At 44.9% G+C, this 25,117-nt stretch overlaps 2 protein-coding genes across 2 annotated transcripts in view; both read left to right on the top strand.

The window, feature by feature from the left end:
* Positions 1–1,225: 1,225 nt before the first annotated feature.
* On the top strand, positions 1,226–15,108 carry LOC311113810 (uncharacterized protein; the record flags this gene model as incomplete). The annotated part of the gene is made up of 6 exons (XM_084189110.1): positions 1,226–1,417; positions 1,707–1,863; positions 4,077–4,259; positions 4,416–4,588; positions 14,631–14,911; positions 15,052–15,108. Coding segments are annotated over 6 exons (1,043 nt in total), but the record flags the coding sequence as incomplete, so codon positions are not given.
* Positions 15,109–15,583: 475 nt separating this feature from the next.
* The window catches only part of LOC311113811 (uncharacterized protein C12orf56-like), a gene marked incomplete at both ends in the record, with an annotated part of 30,795 nt that continues 21,261 nt past the window's right edge, over positions 15,584–25,117 (top strand). Inside the window, 3 exons of the mRNA XM_084189111.1 lie at positions 15,584–15,841; positions 17,693–17,870; positions 23,144–23,222. Of these exons, the coding sequence (XP_084045237.1) occupies positions 15,584–15,841; positions 17,693–17,870; positions 23,144–23,222 (515 nt within the window). The remainder of the gene's footprint in view (positions 15,842–17,692; positions 17,871–23,143; positions 23,223–25,117) is intronic.

Genomic DNA, 25,117 nt, shown 5'->3' with positions numbered 1-25,117 from the left:
ACCTTTGCTTTCTTGGGTACAGGAACAATGGTGGCCATCTTGAAGCATGTGGGGACAGCAGACTGGGATAGAGAGAGATTGAATATGTCTGCGCATGCTCTGAGGACGCGGCTAGGAATGCCGTCTGGGCCGGCAGCCTTGCGAGGGTTAAAACGTTTAAATGTCTTACTCACGTCGGCCACAGAGAAGGAAAGCCCACAGTTCTTGGTAGCTGGCCGCGTCAGTGGCACTGTGTTATCCTCAAAGCGGGAAAATAACTTGTTTAGCTTGTCTGGCAGCAAGCCGTCGGTGTCCACGACGTGGCTGGTTTTCCTATTGTAGTCCGTGATTGTCTGTAAACCCTGCCACATACGTCTCGAGTCTGAGCCATTGAATTGCGACTCCGCATTGTCTCGATATCTACGTTTTGCCTGTTTGATTGCCTTGCGGAGGGAACGACCATTCTGTTTGTATTCTGCCATATTCCCCGTCACCTTGCCATGGTTAAATGCGGTGGTTGTGCTTTCAGTTTTTCGCGAATGCTGCCATCTATCCACGGTTTCTGGTTAGGGTAAGTTTTAATAGTCACAGTGGGTACGACATCTCCTATACACTTCCTTATAAACCCACTCACTGAATCAGCGTATAAGTCTATATTATTCTCAGAGGCTACCTGGAACATATCGCAGTCCGTGGGATCAAAACAATCTTCAAGTGTGGATTCCGATTGGTCAGACCAGCGGTCACCCATTCTGATACTGACTGTAACTCCTTATTTCGAATTCCAGTGAGATCACTGGCTTTGGGTGCTGACATGTAGAGTGTGGAATCATCCGCATACATAGTAATTCTAGCTTCATATAAGACCAGTGGAAAATCACTTGTAAAAATAGAGAAGAGTAATGGCCCAAGGCAACTGCCCTGAGGGACACCGCACTATACATATCTGATGTTAGAGGAGCTTCCATTGAAGAACACTCTGTGGGTTCTATTGTGTATTTACAGAGAATTGCCTCCTTTAAACATCTATTTTCCTCAATCTCTTTCTCTCTCTGCCCTCTTTCTATAAACAGCTAATTAAACTGTGTTAAATTTAGATTAAGCATTATATTTAACACCTCTTGAGAGTTTACACCTTATGCTAGATATGAATCAGTAATAAATTAGAATCCAAATATTATAAACACTTTCCCTTGTTCTGCTTTTGTAATTCTCATATTCACTCTCTATCTCCCTCTCTCCCCAGGTCTGGTGTGTGTGTCCGTGCTGCCCCCGAGGCGCGGGTCGTTCTATGTGGAGCATGGGACGGGGGTGTCGGTGGGTACAGTGCTGGCCTTCTGGTGCAGGGAGGGCTACCAGCTGGTGGGCAGTGATAAGATCTCCTGCAGCGTCCGGGCAGGCAAACCCCAGTGGAGCAACTTCCTGCCAGTCTGTGAGGGTGAGACAACACAGCTGGTCCAATCCCTAGCTAGCCCTTTAGCTCCCAGCCTCTTCTCCTATTTTGTGCCCATTTCTCCTAGCTCCTACCCTCCTTCCCTAGCTCCCTTCTCCTATCTGTTACACATTTCTCCTACCCTCCTTTCCTAGCTCCCTATTCCTAGCTCCCACCCCTGCAGTGATCACAGATCGTAAAAAGTATATCTGAAGCGACATGATAGGTGAAAGTAATTTGGCACAGACTCAGTACTGAACTGAATTGACTTGCCCTTGATCTGTCCTCCCCTCAGCCATCCCTAGGCCAGAGGACCGGGGTCTGCGTGTGGCCGTGTTGGCCTCTGTGGTCAGTGGCATCGTCATCCTGGCCATGTCTCTCTCCTTCATCATCTGCTGCCTGCAGGAACGCACTGGGAAGGACAGGGGCACCAGGAGGGATGTCAGGAGCAGGTACACACAAACACACACCCACACACATTCACAGACACAAGCAAGCACACACACACACACACACAAACACAAATCACATATCACATTACAGTCGAGAAGGATTCAAACATTTCATACAGTGAGGGAAAAAAGTATTTGATCCCCTGCTGATTTTGTACGTTTGCCCACTGACAAAGAAATGATCAGTCTATAATTTTAATGGTAGGTTTATTTGAACAGTGAGAGACAGAATAACAACAAAAAATCCAGAAAAACGCATGTCAAAAATGTTATAAATTGATTTGCATTTTAATGAGGGAAATAAGTATTTGACCCCCTCTCAATCAGAAAGATTTCTGGCTCCCAGGTGTCTTTTATACAGGTAATGAGCTGAGATTAGGAACACACTCTTAAAGGGAGTGCTCCCAATCTCAGTTTGTTACCTGTATAAAAGACACCTGTCCACAGAAGCAATCAATCAATCAGACTCCAAACTCTCCACCATGGCCAAGACCAAAGAGCTCTCCAAGAATGTCAGGGACAAGATTGTAGACCTACACAAGGCTGGAATGGGCTACAAGACCATCGCCAAGCAGCTTGGTGAGAAGGTGACAACAGTTGGTGTGATTATTCGCAAATGGAAGAAACACAAAAGAACTGTCAATCTCCCTCGGCCTGGGGCTCCATGCAAGATCTCACCTCGTGGAGTTGCAATGATCATGTAAATGGTGAGGAATCAGCCCAGAACTACACGGGAGGATCTTGTCAATGATCTCAAGGCAGCTGGGACCCTAGTCACCAAGAAAACAATTGGTAACACATTACGCCGTGAAGGACTGAAATCCTGCAGCGCCCGCAAGGTCCCCCTGCTCAAGAAAGCACATATACAGGCCCGTCTGAAGTTTGCCAATGAACATCTGAATGATTCAGAGGAGAACTGGGTGAAAGTGTTGTGGTCAGATGAGACCAAAATCGAGCTCTTTGGCATCAACTCAACTCGCCATGTTTGGAGGAAGGAGGAATGCTGCCTATGACCCCAAGAACACCATCCCCACCGTCAAACATGGAGGTGGAAACATTATGCTTTGGGGGTGTTTTTCTGCTAAGGGGACAGGACAACTTCACCGCATCAAAGGGACGATGGACGGGGCCATGTACCGTCAAATCTTGGGTGAGAACCTCCTTCCCTCAGCCAGGGCATTGAAAATGGGTCGTGGATGGGTATTCCAGCATGACAATGACCCAAAACACACGGCCAAGGCAACAAAGGAGTGGCTCAAGAAGAAGCACATTAAGGTCCTGGAGTGGCCGAGCCAGTCTCCAGACCTTAATCCCATAGAAAATCTGTGGAGGGAGCTGAAGGTTCGAGTTGCCAAACGTCAGCCTCGAAACCTTAATTACTTGGAGAAGATCTGCAAAGAGGAGTGGGACAAAATCCCTCCTGAGATGTGTGCAAACCTGGTGGCCAACTACAAGAAACGTCTGACCTCTGTGATTGCCAACAAGGGTTTTGCCACCAAGTACTAAGTCATGTTTTGCAGAGGGGTCAAATAGTTATTTCCCTCATTAAAATGCAAATCAATTTATAACATTTTTGACATGCGTTTTTCTGGATTTTTTTGTTGTTATTCTGTCTCTCACTGTTCAAATAAACCTACCATTAAAATTATAGACTGATCATGTCTTTGTCACTGGGCAAACGTACAAAATCAGCAGGGGATCAAATACTTTTTTCCCTCACTGTAGGTCATGGATATAATTAATGGACACTTATGGGTACAGAAAGCACCTTCTTATCCATACAGCAAGGCTGCCCATGACCGCTGACACAGAGCAGTACCTCGCTAGATGCTTTGCCTTTATGCGATGCAGGCCTGCATTCTGAAGGCACGTACTGTCAGCCTGGCCGAGACTCTCAAATATCAGCACTACAAGTTTGCACTGATAAGCAAGGCTGTTCAGGGATGACATGAAGGGCTGGTATTCCAGCAACTTGTCAACAAAGGCCTGCTCGATGTAGGAGTCAAAAGAGCAACCCACTTCCAAAATGAGCACCTCCCTCTGGCCTCCCCCCACAACAACAATATCTGGCATATTTGGTATATAAGAAAACACATCAACGTCTCACACACACACACACACACACACACACACACACACACATTTCGAAACTATACCGGAAAGAGGAGACAGAGGTGATATTGATGGAGATGATAATAACCACCTCTCTCCAGGCGTAGAGACACGCGGCCTTCTCGGCATAGTGAGTGCTGGCTGGAGAGAGAGGAGGGGGACTGTGACACGTTCCCCCCTCCTAAGATCTTCCACCTGTCCCAGCAGCCGGACCTCCGGCTGGCTGCAGAGAGCCCTGTTTACCTGGGGGGCATGGCTGGCTTCGACAACCGTGGATACCAGAGGTGAGAACCTGAGATCTACTGTATGAACCTAAACGTGTTGTAAATATCAATAGAATCCTGCTACTATATGCACCTTTTATAGACATCTAATATATTGGTTTCTAGAGAAATGTTGTTTCCACTGATTCTAAGGTCTCTCTCTCTCTCTCGCTCTAGGAGTCAGGAGAGCCTACCGAAGGCCCCTCTCCCTGGTCTGTTCCGGGCGGAGAGTCAGATGATCTACCCCCACGTGGTGCTCCAGAGAGTCCCCACCCCCACCGCCCCTACGGCCCCTACAGCCCCTGTCTACCTCCACAACATGCCCTCCAACTCTACCTGCAGCGCTGGAGGTGCTCCCTCCCAGCCACACCATATGCCCCCATACCCTACCCCGCAGTATCCTATCCACAACTCCACCCCTCAGCGAGTTCCATGGCAAATGCAGCCCCATTGAACTGTTACTCTCCCCTCTCTCTCTCCCTCTCTGGAGGTCAAGGAGGAAAGATCAAATAACACATTCTTCCCTAATAAGTGCACTACTTTTGAGCAGAGCCCTATGCAGCTAACCTTATACAAGCTTTGGTCAAAAGTAGTGCACTACATAGGGAATAAAGTGTGACTTGTGATTTGAGACCATCCCTCAGACCCCTGTGAGCGAGATGCTTCTACTACTGCAAGGATGGATAGATGGGACACGTGTTACTGTACATACTGTATTATACGGACAGACAGACAGACCAGAGGGTCTTTTCCAGCACTTTCTGACTCCTCACCTTTCTACTGTTTCTAGTGTATCTCTACACTCCAGAGGAGGTTTTTGTATCTCTACCATTCTCTCTGTGTCTCCTGTCAAGACATTTGGTCATTTTGTGGTGTCCTCCATTTTCACAAGAGCTTACTTCCTATTAGTCAAAGTCACCCTCAGACCGGGCCTATCAGGACACATTTAGTTGAAGTCCACTTGTTGATGTCACTGACTGAAGACTTTGAGATGTTGTTTGGCGGTGGTCGCCAAAGTCGCCACCGACCAAACAAGAGAATGGACTTAGCTAAGGAAAGTGGATACAGAAATCATCCCCAATACCATGTATGGGTGTATAATATATTATTCTTAAAGGTCATGAACAGTCAAAACCATGTTTTTCATGAAATGTGATGTTATTTGGATGAAACCAGATCAAGGTATGATGACCAAAGTATGAAAAATTACTGTTTCTTCTACATTGATTAAGTTTGATCATAAAGTTACTGGTCCCCTCCCCCGTATCAAACAATTGGAATTGGGAGGCGGGATTATGAAGGGGATAGGTTGACACCCTAACGCTCTCATTTTAATACACCAATGGTAACATGATATTCTTTTACCTAATTTAAATAAGTACCATCTTGTAACCAACATCGGAGAAGGCGTGTTTGCAGAGGGGTGTGGTTTATATAGCTAGATAGCTACTCTACTGGTGTTAGCTAGTCACTGGCTAGCTAGGTCTTCAGCAAGTGTGGAACTAAAGGGGAGGAAGGGTCGTTCAAAACTTTGACGTCAACACATCAGTCAGTGCTGCTGTGAACCACAGCACCAGAGACATTTCAAACAGGAGATGTACAGTGGGGGAAAAAAGTATTTAGTCAGCCACCAATTTTGCAAGTTCTCCCACTTAAAAAGATGAGAGGGGCCTGTAATTTTCATCATAGGTACACGTCAACTATGACAGACAAAATTAGATTTTTTTTCCAGAAAATCACATTGTAGGATTTTTAATGAATTTATTTGCAAATTATGGTGGAAAATAAGTATTTGGTCAATAACAAAAGTTTCTCAATACTTTGTTATATACCCTTTGTTGGCAATGACACAGGTCAAACGTTTTCTGTAAGTCTTCACAAGGTTTTCACACACTGTTGCTGGTATTTTGGCCCATTCCTCCATGCAGATCTCCTCTAGAGCAGTGATGTTTTGGGGCTGTCGCTGGGCAACACGGACTTTCAACTCCCTCCAAAGATTTTCTATGGGGTTGAGATCTGGAGACTGGCTAGGCCACTCCAGGACCTTGAAATGCTTCTTACGAAGCCACTCCTTCGTTGCCCGGGCGGTGTGTTTGGGATCATTGTCATGCTGAAAGACCCAGCCACGTTTCATCTTCAATGCCCTTGCTGATGGAAGGAGGTTTTCACTCAAAATCTCACGATACATGGCCCCATTCATTCTTTCCTTTACACGGATCAGTCATCCTGGTCCCTTTGCAGAAAAACAGCCCCAAAGCATGTTGTTTCCACCCCCATGCTTCACAGTAGGTATGGTGTTCTTTGGATGCAACTCAGCATTCTTTGTCCTCCAAACACGACGAGTTGAGTTTTTACCAAAAAGTTATATTTTGGTTTCATCTGACCATATGACATTCTCCCAATCCTCTTCTGGATCATCCAAATGCACTCTACCAAACTTCAGACGGGCCTGGACATGTACTGGCTTAAGCAGGGGGACACGTCTTGCACTGCAGGATTTGAGTCCCTGGCGGCGTAGTGTGTTACTGATGGTAGGCTTTGTTACTTTGGTCCCAGCTCTCTGCAGGTCATTCACTAGGTCCCCCCGTGTGATTCTGGGATTTTTGCTCACCGTTCTTGTGATCATTTTGACCCCACGGGGTGAGATCTTGCGTGGAGCCCCAAATCGAGGGAGATTATAAGTGGTCTTGTATGTCTTCCATTTCCTAATAATTGCTCCCACAGTTGATTTCTTCAAACCAAGCTGCTTACCTATTGCAGATTCAGTCTTCCCAGCCTGGTGCAGGTCTACAATTTTGTTTCTGGTGTCCTTTGACAGCTCTTTGGTCTTGGCCATAGTGGGGTTTGGAGTGTGACTGTTTGAGGTTGTGGACAGGTGTCTTTTATACTTATAACAAGTTCAAACAGGTGCCATTAATACAGGTAACGAGTGGAGGACAGAGGAGCCTCTTAAAGAAGAAGTTACAGGTCTGTGAGAGCCAGATCTCTTGCTTGTTTGTAGGTGACCAAATACTTATTTTCCACCATAATTTGCAAATAAATTCATTAAAAATCCTACAATGTGATTTTCTGGAGAAAAAAAATCTCAATTTGTCTGTCATAGTTGACGTGTATCTATGATGAAAATGACAGGCCTCTCTCATCTTTTTAAGTGGGAGAACTTGCACAATTGGTGGCTGACTAAATACTTTTTTTCCCCACTGTATATATATATATATATATATATATATATATGTATATATATATATCAAAAATATATATATCATTGATGCAATTTTAATGTTGGTTGAGTTGCTTTGTGTATCACCAAATTTGCTTGAGGTGATTTTACTGCAATACTGCTCATTGCATCCAAGTTTCTTGACATAGGCATTTCAAAGAGCTCTCAGTCAAGGCGATCTCATTAATATAAGCTCCCTGCCCACTCAGCCTGTCTTTTCAAACTTCCTGGTAAAAAGTATAATTTTCCAAAAATGTTAGCATTTCTATCCCAAAATAATATAGTGGGTGATATTTTTGTCACTCCAAAGGCTATTATTACATGGGAATCAGAATGACTGTTCAGGACCTTTAATGATGTCAGAAGGCATTTCAGCAAAGTTCATCCATTATTTTCCCCCATTTGTTCTAAGGCTTGGACTAAAACTTTGTAGAGCTCCTTTCCTGTGGTTTAAGTCTTTGTCGTGGGTTTTTCTACAGTGGTAGGAGACTTGGAACAGTCACACCAACTAACCTCACTTTATGGATTTTACTGACAGGCTGGCAATAGCAATTGTAAGAACCCTGTACTGATTATTCCCGCAATATGTTTGTATGAAAAATGGTTTCTACCTGAAAACGGATTAAAGAGATTTTTGTTTAGTTGAATGTAATGTTCTGAGAGTATTTTTGTCTCCACATGACCCCTATTTCTGTAGCAATGTGCCGTAGCCATCAACTGTCATCTCTGCACTCTCCAGCAGGGGGAGACCTTTCACAGCAGATCACTCCCATAGCAAACGCTGACATGCTCTGAACCAGCATTTCACTCTGTCCTGGGGACCCCAAAGTGTGCATGTTTTGGTTTTTGCCCTAGCACAACACACAGCTGATTCAAATAATCAAAGCTTGATGATGAATTGATTGTATGAATCAGCTGTGTAGTGCTAGGCCAAAAAACAAAATGTGCACCACTTGGGGTCCCCAGGACATAGTTTGAGGAACGATGTTCTGAACAATATTCTGTATAATGATGGGTGAAATGTGAACAGTAGCTATATCCATTAATAGGTCAATAAAGACAAAGGGAGATTATAAACATAGATATTGCAACTATCAAAAAAACAATGTTGGATTTAAGCTACAGTATGTAGTTTGAACCTCACACTCAAACATCTCTGTCTGGCTAAGGTAGCTGATTTAGAATGCACACGTAGATGGTAGCCTTAACGACAGGTAGAGTTTACTTTAATATGTCTCCAACAGGCAAATGCTATATCTCAATCTACCTATGAAACATGACAGACAGGACAAAGTTTGGTTTACTATTTGCATTGAAGCATGGAAAAATCACAAACCTGCTCATTTGGTTTCTGTTAATCAACACTAATGTTCTGTGTATGTGTATGTGTGCGTGTGTGTGGGTATGTTTGTGTGTGTGTGTGTATGTGTGTGTCGCTCAGGAGATACAGTACCAGTCAAAAGTTTGACACACCTACTCATTCAAGGGTTTTTCTTTATTTTTACAATTTTCTACATTGTAGAATAATAGTGAAGACATCAAAACTATGAAATAACACATATGGAATCATGTAGTAACCAAAAAAGTGTTAAACAAATCAAAATATGTTTTATATTCTAGAGTCTTCAAAGTAGCCACCCTTTGCCTTGATGACAGCTTTGCACACTCTTGGCATTCTCTCAACCAGCTTCATGAAGAATGCTTTTCCAACAGTCTTGAAGGAGTTCCCACATATGCTGAGCACTTGTTGGCTGCTTTTCCTTCACTCTGCGGTCCAACTCATCCCAAACCATCTCAATTGGGTTGAGGTCGGGTGATTGTGGAGGCCAGGTCATCTGATGCAGCACTCCATCACTCTCCTTCTTGGTCAAATAGCCCTTACACAGCCTGGAGGTGTGTTTTGGGCCATTGTCCTGTAGAAAAACAAATCATAGGCCCACTAAGCGCAAACCAGATGGGATGGCATATCGCTGCAGAATGCTGTGGTAGCCATGCTGGTTAAGTGTGCCTTGAATTCTAAATAAATCACAGACAGTGTCACCAGCAAAGCACCCCCACACCATCACACCTCCTCCTCCATGCTTCATGGTGGGAACCACACATGCGGGGATCATCCATTCACCTACTCTACGTCTCACAAAGACACGGCGATTGGAACCAAAAATCTCAAATTTGGACTCATCAGACCAAAGAACAGATTTCCACCGGTCTAATTTCCATTGCTCGTGTTTCTTGGCCCAAGCAAATCTCTTCTTCTTATTGGTGTCCTTTAGTAGTGGTTTCTTTGCAGCAATTCGACTATGAAGGCCTGATTCATACTGTCTCCTATGAACAGTTGATGTTGAGATGTGTCTGTTACTTGAACTCTGTGAAGCATTTATTTGGGCTGCAATCTGATGTGCAGTTAACTCTAATGAACTCTGGGTCTTCCTTTCCTGTGGCGGTCCTCATGAGAGCCAGTTTCATCATAGCGCTTGATGGTTTTTGCGACTGCACTTGAAAAAACTTTCAAAGTTCTTGAAATGTCCCGTATTGTCTGACCTTCATGTCTTAAAGTAATGATGGACTGTCGTTTCTCTTTGCTTATTTGAGCTGTTCTTGCCATATTATGGACTTGGTCTTTTACCAAGTAGGGCTATCTTCTGTGTACCCCCCTACCTTGTCACAACACAACTGATTGGCTCAAACGCATTAAGAAGGAAAGAAATTCCTCAAATTAACTTTTAACAAGGCACAACTGTTAATTGAAATGCATTCCAGTTGACTACCTCATGAAGCTGGTTGAGAGAATGCTAAGAGTGTGCAAAGCTGTCATCAAGGCAAAGGGTGGCTTTTTGAAGAATCTCAAATATAAAATATATTTTGATTTGTTCAGCACTTGTTTGGTTACTACATGATTATTCTACAATGTAGAACATAGTAAAAATAAAGAAAACCCCTTGAATGAGTAGGTGTGTCCAAACATTTGACTGGTACTGTACATTAGTGTCACGCCCTGGCTCTGGGGACTCTTAAATGTTGAGCCAGGGTGTGGATTTTCATTGTTTAGTTTTCTATGTTTTTGTTCTAGATCGTTTAGATCTATGTTGGCCAGGGTGGTTCCCAATCAGAGGCAGCTGTAGCTCGTTGTCTCTGATTGGGGACCATACTTAGGCAGCCTGTTTTGCACCAGTTATTGTGGGATCTTGTTCCGTAAGGTTTGTTTTGGTGTTAACCTAGGACTTCACGTATCGTTTGTTGTTTTTGTCGTGTGTTCAGTTCATTAAATAAAATGTACATTATCACGCTGCGCCTTGGTCCGCTTCATCCAGTAACGATCTTGACAATTAGGCTATACACACCTTAGAATTCTGGCCAGTGGTAAAGAGGAGTGATAGACCTGTGAAGCCTCTGCAGGAGATGAAGAGATAGAAGTGAGAAAATAGTAATCATTTATTAAACTTTTATAGCGCTTTTCATTACAATCTCAAAGCGCTTTAAGCAACAGCAAAATAAGATCTGCTGATGCAGTTATGAAAAACAAATAGTTCATGGACGATTATGGCAGGCAGGGTAGTTAATTCATGGATTGAGCAGTCAGCGCCAGGAGGAGAGCTAGAGTAGAGGCAGTTTGGAGATGAAATGGAGGGGGGTCACATCCAGGGGGTTTCAGACTGGTCCAGAGCTGTTTATCAGGGCACCCTGGCCCTTGCCATCTCAGTAGTAGTCTCTGAAGACTCCATGGGTAGAACTCCCCCACTACCGATGTGTAGCAGCACCCACCTGATAGAGAAGAAAGGAGGCTTGATAGAGGAAGGCGAGAGAGAGAGAGAGAGAGAGAGAGAGAGAGAGAGAGAGAGAGAGAGAGAGAGAGAGAGAGAGAGAGAGAGAGAGAGAGAGAGAGAGAGAGAGAGAGAGAGAGATCACTAAAACAATACAGAAATACACTACGGAAAAAGAAGGAACAGCATGTCAGAAATCAGCTCAATGTAATTGAAGAATCCATAGACCCTAACCACTTCTGAGAAAATTGTAAAACACTAAACAAACAACAACACGAAGCGCTATCTATCCAAAATGGAGATGTATGGGTAAACCTCTTCTCCAATCTTTTTGGCCCTATAACAAAGAACAAACAGCAAAAAAATATACTTGATCAAATGCAAATCTTAGAATCAACTATTAAAGACTACCAGAACCCACTGGATTCTCCAATTACATTGAATGAACTACAGGACAAAATACAAACCCTCCAACCCAAAAAGGCCTGTGGTGTTGATGGTATCCTCAATGAAATGATAAAATATACAGACCACAAATTCCAATTGGCTATACTTAAACTCTTTAGCATCATCCTTAGCTGTGGCATCTTCCCCAATATTTGGAACCAAGGACTGATCACCCCAATCCACAGTGGAGACAAATTTGACCCCAATAACTACCGTGGGATATGCGTCAACAGCAACCTTCGGAAAATCCTCTGCATTATCATTAACAGCAGACTAGTTCCATTTCCTCAGTGAAAACAATGTACTGAGCAAATGTCAAATTGGCTTTTTACCAAATTACCGTACGACAGACCATGTATTCACCCTGCACACCCTAATTGACAAACAAAGAAACCAAAACAAAGGCAAAGTCTTCTCATGCTTTGTTGATTTCAAAAAAGCTTTTGACTCAATTTGGCATGAGGGTCTGCTATACAAATTGATGGAAAGGGGTTGGGGGAAAAACATATGACCTTATAAAATCCATGTACACAAACAACAAGTGTGCGGTTAAAATTGGCAAAAAACACACACATTTCTTTCCACAGGGCCGTGGGGTGAGACAAGGATGCAGTTTAAGCCCCACCCTCTTCAACATATATATATCAACGAATTGGCGAGGGCACTAGAACAGTCTGCAGCACCCAGCCTCATCCTACTAGAATATGAAGTCAAATGTCTACTGTTTGCTGATGATCTGGTGCTTCTGTCACCAACCAAGGAGGTCCTACAGCAGCACTTAGATATTCTGCACAGATTCTGTCAGACCTGGGCCCTGACAGTAAATCTCAGTAAGACAAAAATAATGGTGTTTCAAAAAAAGTCCAGTTTCCAGGACCACAAATACAAATTCCATCTAGACACTGTTGCCCTAGAGCACACAAAAAACTATACATACCTCGGCCTAAACATCAGCGCCACAGGTAACTTCCACAAAGCTGTGAACAATCTGAGAGACAAGGCAAGAAGGGCCTTCTATGCCATCAAAAGGAACATAACATTTGACATACCAATTAGGATCTGGCAAAAAATACTTGAATCAGTTATAGAACCCATTGCCCTTATGGTTGTGAGGTCTGGGGTCCGCTCACCAACCAAGAATTCACAAAATGGGATAAACACCAAATTGAGACTCTGCATGCAGAATTCTGCAAAAATATCCTCTGTGTACAACGAAAAACACCAAATAAAGAGCAGAATTAGGCCGATACCCGCTAATTATCAAAATCCAGAAAAGAGCTGTTAAATTCTATAACCACTTAAAAGGAAGCGATTCCCAAACTTTCCATAACAAAGCCATCACCTACAGAGCGATGAACTTGGAGAAGAGTCCCCTAAGTAAGCTGGTCCTGGGGCTCTGTTCACAAACACAAACAGACCCCACAGAGCCCCAGAACAACAACAACAACACAATTAGACCCAACCAAATCATGAGAAAACAAAAAGAGAATTACTTGACACATTGGAAAGAATTAACAAAAAAACAGAGCAAACTAGAATGCTATTTGGCTCTAAACAGAGAGTTCACAGTAGTAGAATACCTGACCACTGTGACTGACCCAAACTTAAGGAAAGCTTTGACTATGTACAGACTCAGTGAGCATAGCCTTGCTATTGAGAAAGGCCGCCGTAGGCAGACCTGGCTCTCAAGAGAAGACAGGCTATGTGCACACTGCCCACAAAATGAGGTGGAAACTGAGTTGCACTTCCTAACCTCCTGCCAAATGTATGACCATATTAGAGACACGTATTTCCCTCAGATTACAGAGATCCACAAAGAATTAGAAAACAAACCCATTTTCGATAAACTCCCTTATCTACTGGGTGAAAAACCACAGTGTGCCATCACAGCAGCAAGATTTGTGACCTGTTGCCACAAGAAAAGGGCAACCAGTGAAGAACAAACACCATTGTAAATACAACCCATTTTTATGTTTATTTATTTTCCCATTTGTACTTTAACTATTTGCACAGTGATACAACACTGTATATATACATAATATGACATTTGAAATGTCTTTATTCTTTTGGAACTTATGAATGTAATGTTTACTGTTAATATCTATTGTTTATTTCACTTTTGTTTACTATCTACTTCACTTGCTTTGGCAATGTTAACATACGTTTCCCATGCCAATAAAGCCCTTACATTGAATTGAATTGAATTGAATTGAGAGAGGAGAGAGAGAGAGAGAGAGAGAGACTCTAAGCTACTGAGAGGTGTTCAGCCACTGAGAGTAGGAGGATTGGCACAATGATGCTTGAAGCTACAGTCATGTTCTGGTCCTGGCAAACTAGCCTCAACTGTTCTACTACTCCAACTATCTCAACTACAACCGAAGAGGAACGTCAACATGGACTAGATAGGATCCGATAGGAATGACATTTATGGACCTCAGAGAACATATGGATGGCGGTTGAGATCGTCATCATGTTGACTGGTCTTCTAGCCGACGCTGCTCTGCTGTGGCTGCAGCTAAAGGGAGGGAAGGCTCCGTCTGCATCTAAGGTATGTCTGTCTACCGTCCCAGTCTCTCTGCGTCACCTGACACTTAGTTTTGTACTAACTTCTTTTGAAGGTTTTGAAGGTTTTACTTGTGATGATCATGCTACGTGGTTGTTTTACCCATAGAAATAGATTCTAAATATATTATATTTATATGGATTTACCGTTCCCAGATTGATACGCTTGTCGTATATGGCTCTGTAGTAGGTTATAGATTACTAAATTGTGTACTGTGACTCTCAGGTTCTCAATGACTAACCTGTGTACTGTGATTGTGTGGTGCTTGTTGACTAACACCTGTAACTGTCTCAAATTCTGGGTCTGAACCTGACTCTTCTGGACCTGCTCTACCTTCTCGTGAAGCCCATACCCGTTTACACCAACTTCATCAGTAGCCCAGGGCCCCTCTTTTTCTGCAGGCGAGGCCATTACCCTCCTCAACCTGGTGGGCTGCCCCACCCTCCTGGCCTGCATGTGTGTGGAGCGCTACCCTGCTGCAACCCAACCCATCCTCTACCTGCATCTGGGGAAGTGGGAGTACCGGGTGGCAGTCTGCGGTCTGGTTGGTGCCATCACCCTGAGTCTGGTCATCGGATTCACGGAACTCGATGACCTCCCGTCGCTCACCGCTGTCATCTCCGTCCTCTTCCTGCTGAAGCTGGGCTGTCTAGGGAGCGTGGTCTGGGCGCAATGGAAAGCGGTATGTTTTTTTTTTTCAACTACTATTCACTACTATGCAAATAAAGTCAAATCTGCCCTTTCTCAAATGACAACTAATGAATTATCTTTCTGCCACCTGTTTGTTCACGCTGTCACTCACCCACCATATTTCTCTTCTAGATGAAAATCATTATCTTATCCATTAGGTGGCGCTATATGAACACAATAATCAATTAACCGTAGGAAGGAGTCTTAACTTTCGCTCTCACGTACCTGTAAATGCACTGATGTCAATAGGGGGGCAAATCCCCTCCTATCCCTCTTCCCTGTGAGGTAACATTATACCTGAGAGCCGCTGCGGCTACACTGAGCTCTAAATACAGTAACGTAGGTACGATCTGAGGTGGCAGGCTGTCAACCAATCAGCGAAGGGCTTTATATATGAAGCCTAGAACAACTCAGGAGGACAAGCGCTCGGGTGGTATGCAAGCGACCAGAGCGACGCTTTCTTAACGATCAAGCCATGGATGTAATATCAACTAGGTTACTTTATCCCGTGGTGTGTAGCATTGCTATCTCAACTCACAGAGAGTGGAAGTAGCTCTAAAACTCTAGTGAACACAGATCAAGGAAAGCGCGTCTCTTCTCTCTGTTCGTGTTTCTCTGATGCCAGTGGCAGGTGAGCTCCGTTGGTGCCTGGGCCGTGCCCAATATGCCCATGGCTATGACGGGCGCGGGAGGCTTGCAGTGCAGGCGCAACAGTAAACTAGACTCCTTTCTCAAGAGGAACACCGAGCGCGGAGTGTATGAGCGGATCCGCGCCTATGAACCGTGCGTGGTGGTCTCGGAGAGGGTGAATAAGGTGTTCATGCATGTAGTTCTCAGTGATGAGTGTGTGTACCTGGCCGAGTACCCGCCGCGCACCCTCACAACAGCGGTCGACTTCAGGCACATCCGAGACATCGAGCTGGTAAGGACTGTCTAGAGACTGGGCTAGAGTTATGATAGTGTTGGGACATAAATACAATGTTGTAATATAGTGTAATGCAAACATTCAAAACTTTAGTGACTTGTACGACTTGCCTTTATGCATAATATATATTTTTATTGGCCAAATGACAAACCATTCTTGTTTGACTTGACTTGTTTGATCACCCACACACACACACACACACACACACACCCTCACTAATGGAATATTCAGATGGTGGTCTCACCGCACATGCACGCACGCAGATACACGCACACACCACACGCGCACGGGCGTGCACGAACGCGCGCGCGCGCACACACACACACACACACACACACACAAACACACACATACACACTCACACACATACACACACAGGAATTATTCCTGATTCCTGATTATCTACTGAACATACTGTATGTCATTTGACCCATTCTCTAACTCTTTATTATCTCTCTGTTTGACCTTTGTGTAATTAGTGTCCGGTCCTGTCTGCCCTCCCTACCGGCCTGGGCCTGGTCTAAGTATAGTGACAGGACGCTGTGCTGCTGATCCTGTCATGTTAAGCGCTATTTAACTGCTTATTGCAGATACGGTGGCTCTGATAGCCTGACCTATTGATAGCCTGGACAGAGGCAAGCACGATAACCATGAACACAGGCTGAGGAGACCCGAAGGGACCTCTCTACCACACAGTGTGAGGATCAGATCATATTAGACAGCAATGTAGCCTGAGTAGCAGTCTGTTTTGTGGTATTATTCCAAATCCTTGTCACTCATTGGGCGAGATCGTTTTGCATTGGCCTGTGCCCAGAGGGTGGAGATTACACTTCAGGACCAATAGAATGGTTTAAAATGATCAAACTCCGCCCAGCCGGGGCACCGGGTGATACAAAATGAACTTGCCCATTGTCATGCCAAACATTTGCGTTATAGCCCTCAGGCTAGAGAACATGGGCCCTTAGCTTCAAAAATATGTGTGGTGTACGTTCCTCTTTTTTTTATCAAGGAGAGGTGTTGTGCTATAAAAATGTGTGACTAACGTGTAAACATGTGGGAGAGAGCAGAAGCACATGGAAATTGGAATAGAATACAATAATAGACAGCCTCTAGGTTATAGGTCAAGGGTTAGGGCCAGGAGTTTTTCCTCACCATAGCACTTCATCAGAAAAAAACTCTGGGCGCTTTACTTTTAGTGACTGCAGGCACAAAATAAGCTGGAAATGATATAAGCGTGGTAAATTTGTGTTACTACCAGGGCATTATCACCTTATGTCACTGTTTCCAGTTTACCAGTTTATCCTGTCTACAGGCAATGCGTTTCGATTTAGCTTACCCTGCCCCTTTCTCCCAGTATAGTCTCCCAGTACAGAAAGAGAGAGATAGTACGTGTGTTTGTGTGTGTGCGTGTGCATGCCCATGTGTTTTTGTGTGTGGGTGTGTGTGTTTCTTTGTGTGTGTGTGTGTGACAGTCAGTCAGTAATCATAGTAAGCTGTTTCCTGTGGCAGAGCCAAGAGGAGCAAAGCTTCAGCCAGCCAGTGCAGCTGGGAGACTGTCCCTATACTGTCTCCAGATATTGTTCCCAAATAGTGTCCTCATTTACTTTCCCCAGAGACAGTTCAGATTCACAGACTGGTTCAGATTCACAGACTGGTTCAGATTCACAGACTGATTCAGATTCAGATGTAGCCTACTGTCCTCGCATGTCATCAAAGCTCCGAAGGACCTTACAGAAACATAAATGCTTAAACAAAGTTTTAATGAGTGATCACTTCTCTGATCACTTCTGTCACTGGTTCTGCTAAAAATAAGACAGCAGTATTCTAAACTCAGGTCCTGCTTTCCAGGTCAATGATCTACCAGAGTTCCTCAGTGGCCGGGACCGGGAGCGCTCGCAGCACATTCGTGTGGTCTACGCCACTTCAAAGCCTTCTGGGAAGAAAATTGGGCTGCTCAGAGGAGAACCTCACCTTCCTCCCGTCCCCTCTACTCGCCAACACTGGCCCATCTCCCCCTCCATGGAAGGTAAAGAACAACATATTTCTCTCTTTTCTTCTCTTCTCACTCTCTCGTCTCTCTCTCTCTCTCTCTCTCTCTCTCTCTCTCTCTCTCTCTCTCTCTCTCTCTCTCTCTCTCTCTCTCTCTCTCTCTCTCTCTCTCTCTCTCTCTCTCTCTCTCTCTCTCTCTCTCTCTCTCTCTCTCTCTATCTCTCTGAATCAGGGTATGACAGAATCAGATCCTGTTACACTGTAAAGGGGTTGCTGTGATTTTGACAGTAACTTACAGGCAGCTCAGTGGCAAGTAAAATGTAATTTAACAGTACACCTACTGTAATATACTTGGTAATGAGACACAGTACAATACAATACAATTGACTGTATTATACTGTAAAAAAGTGCTACCGTAATCGGAATGAATGAATAAATGGATGAATGAATGAAATTCATTGAGGGTAGAGGTTTGTATTTAACTGTAGAGTCGTTCCAGCATCTCAGATTGTTCTGAAATCGCTTCTGTAGATAGAAATAAATAAGATTAGCATTCCTGCAACATTATTTTGTTGAAATATAATTTGATCTCTGAGAAATTAACCCTATACACTCGTGGGAATTGGCCTATATGGATAGGGGTAAATTGACATGTTTCTTACAGAATAAATATGAAAAGCATAACCAATTGCATAGCAATTGAAAGGGAACAGTTTGGAGATAATGGGAAAATTATTAGACCAAATGTGAGTACACAACAGTTCATCTGACACAAGACTGAATCCAACCATTACACTGTTGATTTTATGTGCATTTTACATTTACTGTACTTTTCGCCTCATTTGTTGATAACGAAATCTAAAAATACTCTGGATACATTCAGTGACATAAGACTTTTTCTGGGAAATGTGGGATAGGTGCAACATAAGACAAGAAAATTACAAGGATTTGAGTGAGAGGACTAACTGGTGTCTCCAAGTGGCCACACACCTCTCCAAAGTATGCACAGTTCCTAAGAGTCTTCAACTTGAGCTCTCCTTGCTGTGCCGTTGAGGAACTAGAGCAAGCACACTTGTAGTTGTTTTGTTTGGAACACAACCCTGCATCCCCGACATCACACAATTACTGTTGTCGTTTACGCAATCCAAAAACGGTGGCCATGATTTGAAAGCTTGTTCTATTGCCAACATGACTAGCTAAGTTTGAAAATATGATCTTACAGTGTTAAGCTTTCACAAGGCAATTCAGAAAAACCTATCATAATTTTGTTGTCATGATGAGTTTATTCAGGTGTGTGTACCACGGCAAATTTTCTTGACAAGAAACAAACATAGGCTCATTCTGTTCAGAACAACCCAGGTATGATGACATAGTAATCATAAACGTTGACATTGTATATGACATTTGGAAATGTGAAGTGCAGATTTGGACACACGGGGGTTTGGCTTGCTTGTATGACATCAAAGCGGTATTTATCATAATCCTCAATGTCTCATCTTTCAAAATACATCGAGTCCTCCAAATTTACTGCACTTCCCTCACTCAGACAACAAAACATTTGCAGCGAGAGATGGGGGCAACTTATTGTCCTGCGCGGTGCTCAAGTTCAGAACATCTGTCAGTCAAAACCCATACAGAGCTGTGAAGCACAGAGCCAGAGCTCTGACGTCATGTATAGCATGTTACTGTACAGCCACGATGTTCCAATTTAGGCACTTATTAGTGCCCAAATCTGCCATTTTCAACCCATCTACGGGTACGAGTGTAAAGGGCTAAGCTATTGGATTGCACCCAAATTGGCCATTTTCATTTATAGGATTTATATAATATTCAATAAATATAGCAGAAAACATCCGATTTGGACCAAACGTCTTCCTAACAATGAGTTATCTAAAACCACCCACAGACCCCACACACCAATTCCTCCCAAACAATCAGTATACAGTATCAGTTCTCTAAATCTGGCAAGTAGTATGGTGCTGCGGCTCGGAGTAATGTTTCTTCATACTATGTATTGTATTCTCAGTGAATTTGGTGATGTTTGTTTTCCCCTGTTCAGAGAAATGTGTCATTGAAGTTGTTAGGTTTATGGCCCATCATACATCCTGATATTACCAGTGTGAATAATGTTTGAAGAATTCCCTCCCCTCAGTGTTAAAGGGATAGTTCACCCACATTACAAAATGACATTGATTTCCTTAACCTGGAAACAGTCCATGGACATGGGGAGAATCACAATTGGTTTGCTAGCCTCCTCTCCTCGCCTCTTTTTGAAAAAGGTCAAAGGTAATCGAGTAGCGGAGGCGAGGAGTGGAAACGTGGAAACAAATGCGCTTATATGAAATTAGAATCTCCTTCTCCACTCGTGTGATATTAGGCAAATTATATTTACAAGGCTGGAATCCCAAAATAAAAACTAATTTACCTAGTTGTGAAGACATTTTATAGATGAAAGGGTAAGTAGCGTATCGTTTTTTAATGTGTGCATGCTTTTCTCCTTCGAGAAAACAACAGCGGATTATGAAACACTTCTGCACTACCTGCCGCAAGGATACCCTTGTGCATCCCCTGTCGAAGTAGGTAATCGAGGAGGGCTCCAGACTACTTTGTTTGCCTACTAACGAATTTACACTCTCCTCAATCACTTGACCACTTATCGGTTTACGGAGGAGAGGAGGACAGAGGAGTCGAGAAGAGGACAGACTTTAGTCCAATTGAGACTCTCCCGAGGTATGACAGCAATCCATGCTTTGGTTTGGTTTACCTGGCCACTGTTTCAAACGCTAACCTTTTAGCATTTGCGGCACAAATCCAATGCAAGTCAATGGTACCTACAGTATATTCGCATTTCCGCGCTTCATATCCAAATCCATCTATAAGTTACACCATTGATACAGTGCAAAACAGACCAAAAGGACATGGCAAAATGCTGAACTTTAAGGTTTAAGGTCAATTTATTTGTTTTGTCCAAAATTCATTACATGTAAAAATGTCAAATCAAATTGAGTTACACTTAAAAGGTTCATGATTATGGGTTATTGGGGGGAGGTCCAGGTCTGGGGTTGGCCATGTCATTGCAGATTTGGATAAGGGCCTCTAGCGGGTCATATGTGTTGGGTGGTTCTTGGCTGTTCACTGGTTTTGACATGCCTCCCCACTGACTGCCTTGTGAAACCATGTACTGTCTTGGTGATGGAATGTGGGATGCTGGGAGGGGTGAAGGCAGTTCGGAAGGTCCGAGGGGTCTGGACTGAGGCTGGCTGGTTTGCTGCTGTGCGGGATCAGGGGCCGGGAGGGCTAAGGGGTGTGGATCTGGGTCGTTAAGGAGCAGGGGGGAGGAGTCAGGGGCAGTAGGGGGTATGGTAGGGGTGTCGGGGCCATTGGTGGTGGGAGTGGGGAATCAGGAAGAGTAAGGGGTAGGGAGGAGTGTTCAGAGGAAGTAATGGACTGGGGGGGTGAATGGTAGGATGAGGGGTCTGGGAGGGGGAGACGGTTTCTCGGGGGGGATAGGGGGTTTGGTGGGTCGAGTTTGCTAGCGTCGGGGTTTAGGTTCTGGGGTGGTCTTCTGGTCTGGTCTTTTCCATTTGGTAATTTTTGTCCAGTTTGGGTCGTCGTCGTCCTCTAAGAACTGGAGTTGTGTGGTGAGGGGGTCTTCTGGTTGTATGACCTTTTTCGAAAACGGCTCCCCTTTGACCAGGGGTTTGGCGGGGGTGGAGGTGGCAAGGAAGGGATTCATTGGGGGTGCAATGGTGGAGGGAACGGCAGGGTGGAAAGGTCTGGGTCTTTGTTGTTGTCTGGTGGAGGTGGTGGGGCGTTGGTGGGTTTGGGATTTGGGTTGATGGCGTTGGCCCTTGCCCTGCTGGCATAGGACCTGTGTAGGTTCTGAAGAAATTGACCCGTTTCCCGCACAGGTTGCAGGGGCATGTGGAGGTACAGTCTGTAGGTGGTTGTCTTTACAGATTTTGCAGATGATGACTGTGCAGGCTGTGGCCAGATGGTCCAGTTGGCTGCAATTCCTGAACAGGTTTAGGCATGCCGTAGTAGTGGACGGAGCCTATGTTGTTTCCCAGCGTGATGGTGCTGGGGTTGTGTCTGGTCTTAACAATACCAGCCATTGTCTTGCCCCAGTCCAGACGTTGTCTTCGTCCAGGACCATCCTAGCCACTGACTTGAGGGTTGTTGTAGTCCTGAATGTATTCATTGTGAAACTGTACTGTAACTACATTGGATTCTGTGTTGGAGAGGGGGTATGCTCAGAGTTTGTTAAACAGTTCTGTATCTTTGCACTTTCAGAATTTTGACCAAAACTGTTCTAGTAACTGGGGGGTCTTGAAACTGGCTTCAAATGATTACTGTGGCTCTGGGGGTTTCACCAGGCAGTTCCGGTCCTGCAGAGGAAGGAAGGGCACACCTGGAAGCCTGTGACCTGTAGGTCAATGGAGGGACTCCCCTGTGGTCTGCTAGCACCAGGCATAGGTTGGTGTCTTTGGTTCTGCCTCCTTGCCGCTGGTTCTGGTGGTGATGCTGTCTGGTCTGCTCCGGGTGGTTGGCGGTCTGCTGGTCCTTGTCTGGTCGGTGTTGGCCTGAGGAGGGCAGCTGGGGCAAAAAATAAAGGCAGGGGAGGAGGGCTACAGACCTAGGGTAGAGGGAGTAAGGCTCGCCTCGGCAGCACTCTACTCGCCTCAAGGCCTGCAGTCCATCATCTCCTCCAGCAGCTGGTCTGTTGCTCATTCTGGATGCTGGGGTGTTCCGGGTGGTCCGTGGACTGGGGAGTCAGGTCGGGCCGCGGTCAAGCCACTGTTACCCTTCCGTCTTCCCCAGTCCTTCAGGCATTTCCGCTGGACCAGAAAAGCAGCACCAGCCACGGTCAAGCCACTGTTACTGCCTCCTGGTCCGTCCATTGAAAAGGATAGAAGAGGCCTCCCGAGTGGCACAGCGGTCTAAGGCACTGCATCACAGTGCTTGAGGCGTCACTACAGACCCGGGTTTGATCCCAGGCTGTGTCGCGACCGGGAGACCCATGAGGCGACGCACTATTGGCCCAGCATCTGCCTTCCTCTTTCTTTTTCAGTCTACCTTCCTCTCTCTCTCATTCTTCCCATTCTGCAACTGTTTCCCAGTTAAATATAAATTACCGGGTCTCATAAATGTAAGGGCTTCCAATTACATAGAGTGCTCTCGTAAACCTCTCTACATCCTTCTCCCCTGTCTCTGTCTCTCTGTCCCCCTCACTCTCCCCCTACTCCTTTCTCCTCCCACTGCTCTCTCTCTCTCTCTCTCTCACCTCTCTCCCCCTCTTTCTCTCTCCAGGTATTGGTGGTACTCTCCTGTCGACCCGCTCAGAACCCCCAGATAGAGACGGGTGGAACGTCTCCCCTGTCACCATGAGGTGAGACCTGCTCTCCATTCCCATTCAACAGCCAGGATGCCCTTCAGCCCCATTCAGTCCCCTGCCTTACCGTCCCCTTTGAAATGGCCTTATCTCTGTCTTCCAGGCTGACCCTGGCTAGAGGGCCTTTTCCACATTATACAGAGAGAACCCATAATCCTACTGTTACAGGAGACAGTCAGTCTGACAATCAAACACAGGTCATGGACAATCATTAGACAGACTGCAGGCCTGACTATGGTTCTGTGGTTTCACAGATAGTCTGGTGTGTTTACTGTACTCTCTATGCCTTTCTCAGTGGTAGCATTTGACATGTGTACATGAGCTGCATCACCACGGCCAACACAGATAGCTAGAGACGCCTTGTGTGTTTGCGTAAGCAGGTGGGGATGTGTTGAGCCATAGGCAACTTGGCAACAATGGCATACAGAAGCTGCATGTGCCTATATGAACTACAGTACTATGTACAGTTCCTTCATAAAGTATTCACACCCCTTAACTTTTTCCACATTTTGTTGTGTTACAGTCTGAAATTTAGATTTTGTGTTACTGATCTAGACACAATAACCTATTATCTAAAAGTGGAATTTTGTTTGTAGATTTTTTTAAACAAATGAATAACAAATGAAAAGCTGAAGTGTATTCAGTCAGTAAGTATTCAACCCCTTTGTTATGGTAAGCCTAAATAAGTACAGGAGTAAACACATGATTAACAAGTCACAAAATAAATTTCATGGACTCACTCTGTGTGCAATAATACTGGTTAACATGATTTTTGAATGTCTACCCCATGTCTGTATCACACACATACAATTATCTGTAAGGTCCCTCAGTCGAGAAGTGAATTTCAAGCACATATTCAACCACAAAGACCAGGGAGGTTTTCTAATGCCTCGCAAAGAAGGGCACCTATTGGTAGATGGGTGGAAAAAAAAGAAGCAGAACTGAATACAATTACGCTTTGTGTATCAATACACCCAGTTACTACAAAGATACAGGCGTCCTTCCTAACTCAGTTGCTGTCATGGATTCAGCCGAGGCTGCTCCTCCTCCTTGCTCGGGCAGGCTTCGGCGTTCGTCGTCCCCGGAGTACTAGCTGCTACCGATCTATGTTTCGGTGTTTGTCTTGTTTGGTCTTCATTGTTTACACCTGTTTCCTATTATGTTGCATTGTATTCCCTTTAAATACCACTGTCTCTCATAGTTTATTGTGTGTGATTGTTTTTCGTGAGGTCGGCAAGCTGTTGTGTGCTAGTATTGTTTCCTCCCTGTTAGGAGGTATTTTGGTTTTGTACTTTCTATACTGTGTTCAGTAAAGTACGTCTGCCAGTAGCTCGGTGTCCTGCGCTTGACTTCGTTACCGCATACACGTCAGCCTGACAGAATCACACACCACACATGGAGTCAGCAGGAGCGGCGGTGCCAGCTTGATCAATGGAGGAACGCGTCAAACAACAAGCGGCCATGATCCAGGAACCATGGAACGGGTGGTGAGCACTATGGAGAGATGGGAAAGAGGGGGTCTGCCTACACCTCCTCCGACGATACCACCACCATCGGCGATGCCCATCGCTTCACCTCCGGGGTCCAGTGGGATTCGGCTCTCGCTCCCGAGGGCTCATGATGGCACAGCTGCCGGGTGTCAGGGTTTCCTGCTCCAGGTTGAACTCTACCTGGCAACCATCCACCCGGTGCCCTCGGGATATGAGAGCGTGTCCGCCCTCATCTCCTGTCTGTCCGGCAAGGCGCTGGAGTGGGCCAACGCTGAGTGGGGGGGAATAGACGCCGCTACTGTCAACTATGCGGAGTTCACCCGCCGCTTCAGGGCATTATTCGATCATCCACCAGAGGGTAAAGCGGCGGGTGAGAGTCTATTCCACCTCAGACAGGGGAGG

Source organism: Coregonus lavaretus (genome assembly GCF_964263955.1).
Source record: "Coregonus lavaretus genome assembly, contig: HAP1_SCAFFOLD_3167, whole genome shotgun sequence".
NCBI classification, from domain to species: domain Eukaryota; kingdom Metazoa; phylum Chordata; class Actinopteri; order Salmoniformes; family Salmonidae; genus Coregonus; species Coregonus lavaretus.
The sequence above is the reverse complement of the archived record's forward strand: the minus strand, read 5'-3'. Positions and strand labels throughout refer to the sequence as shown.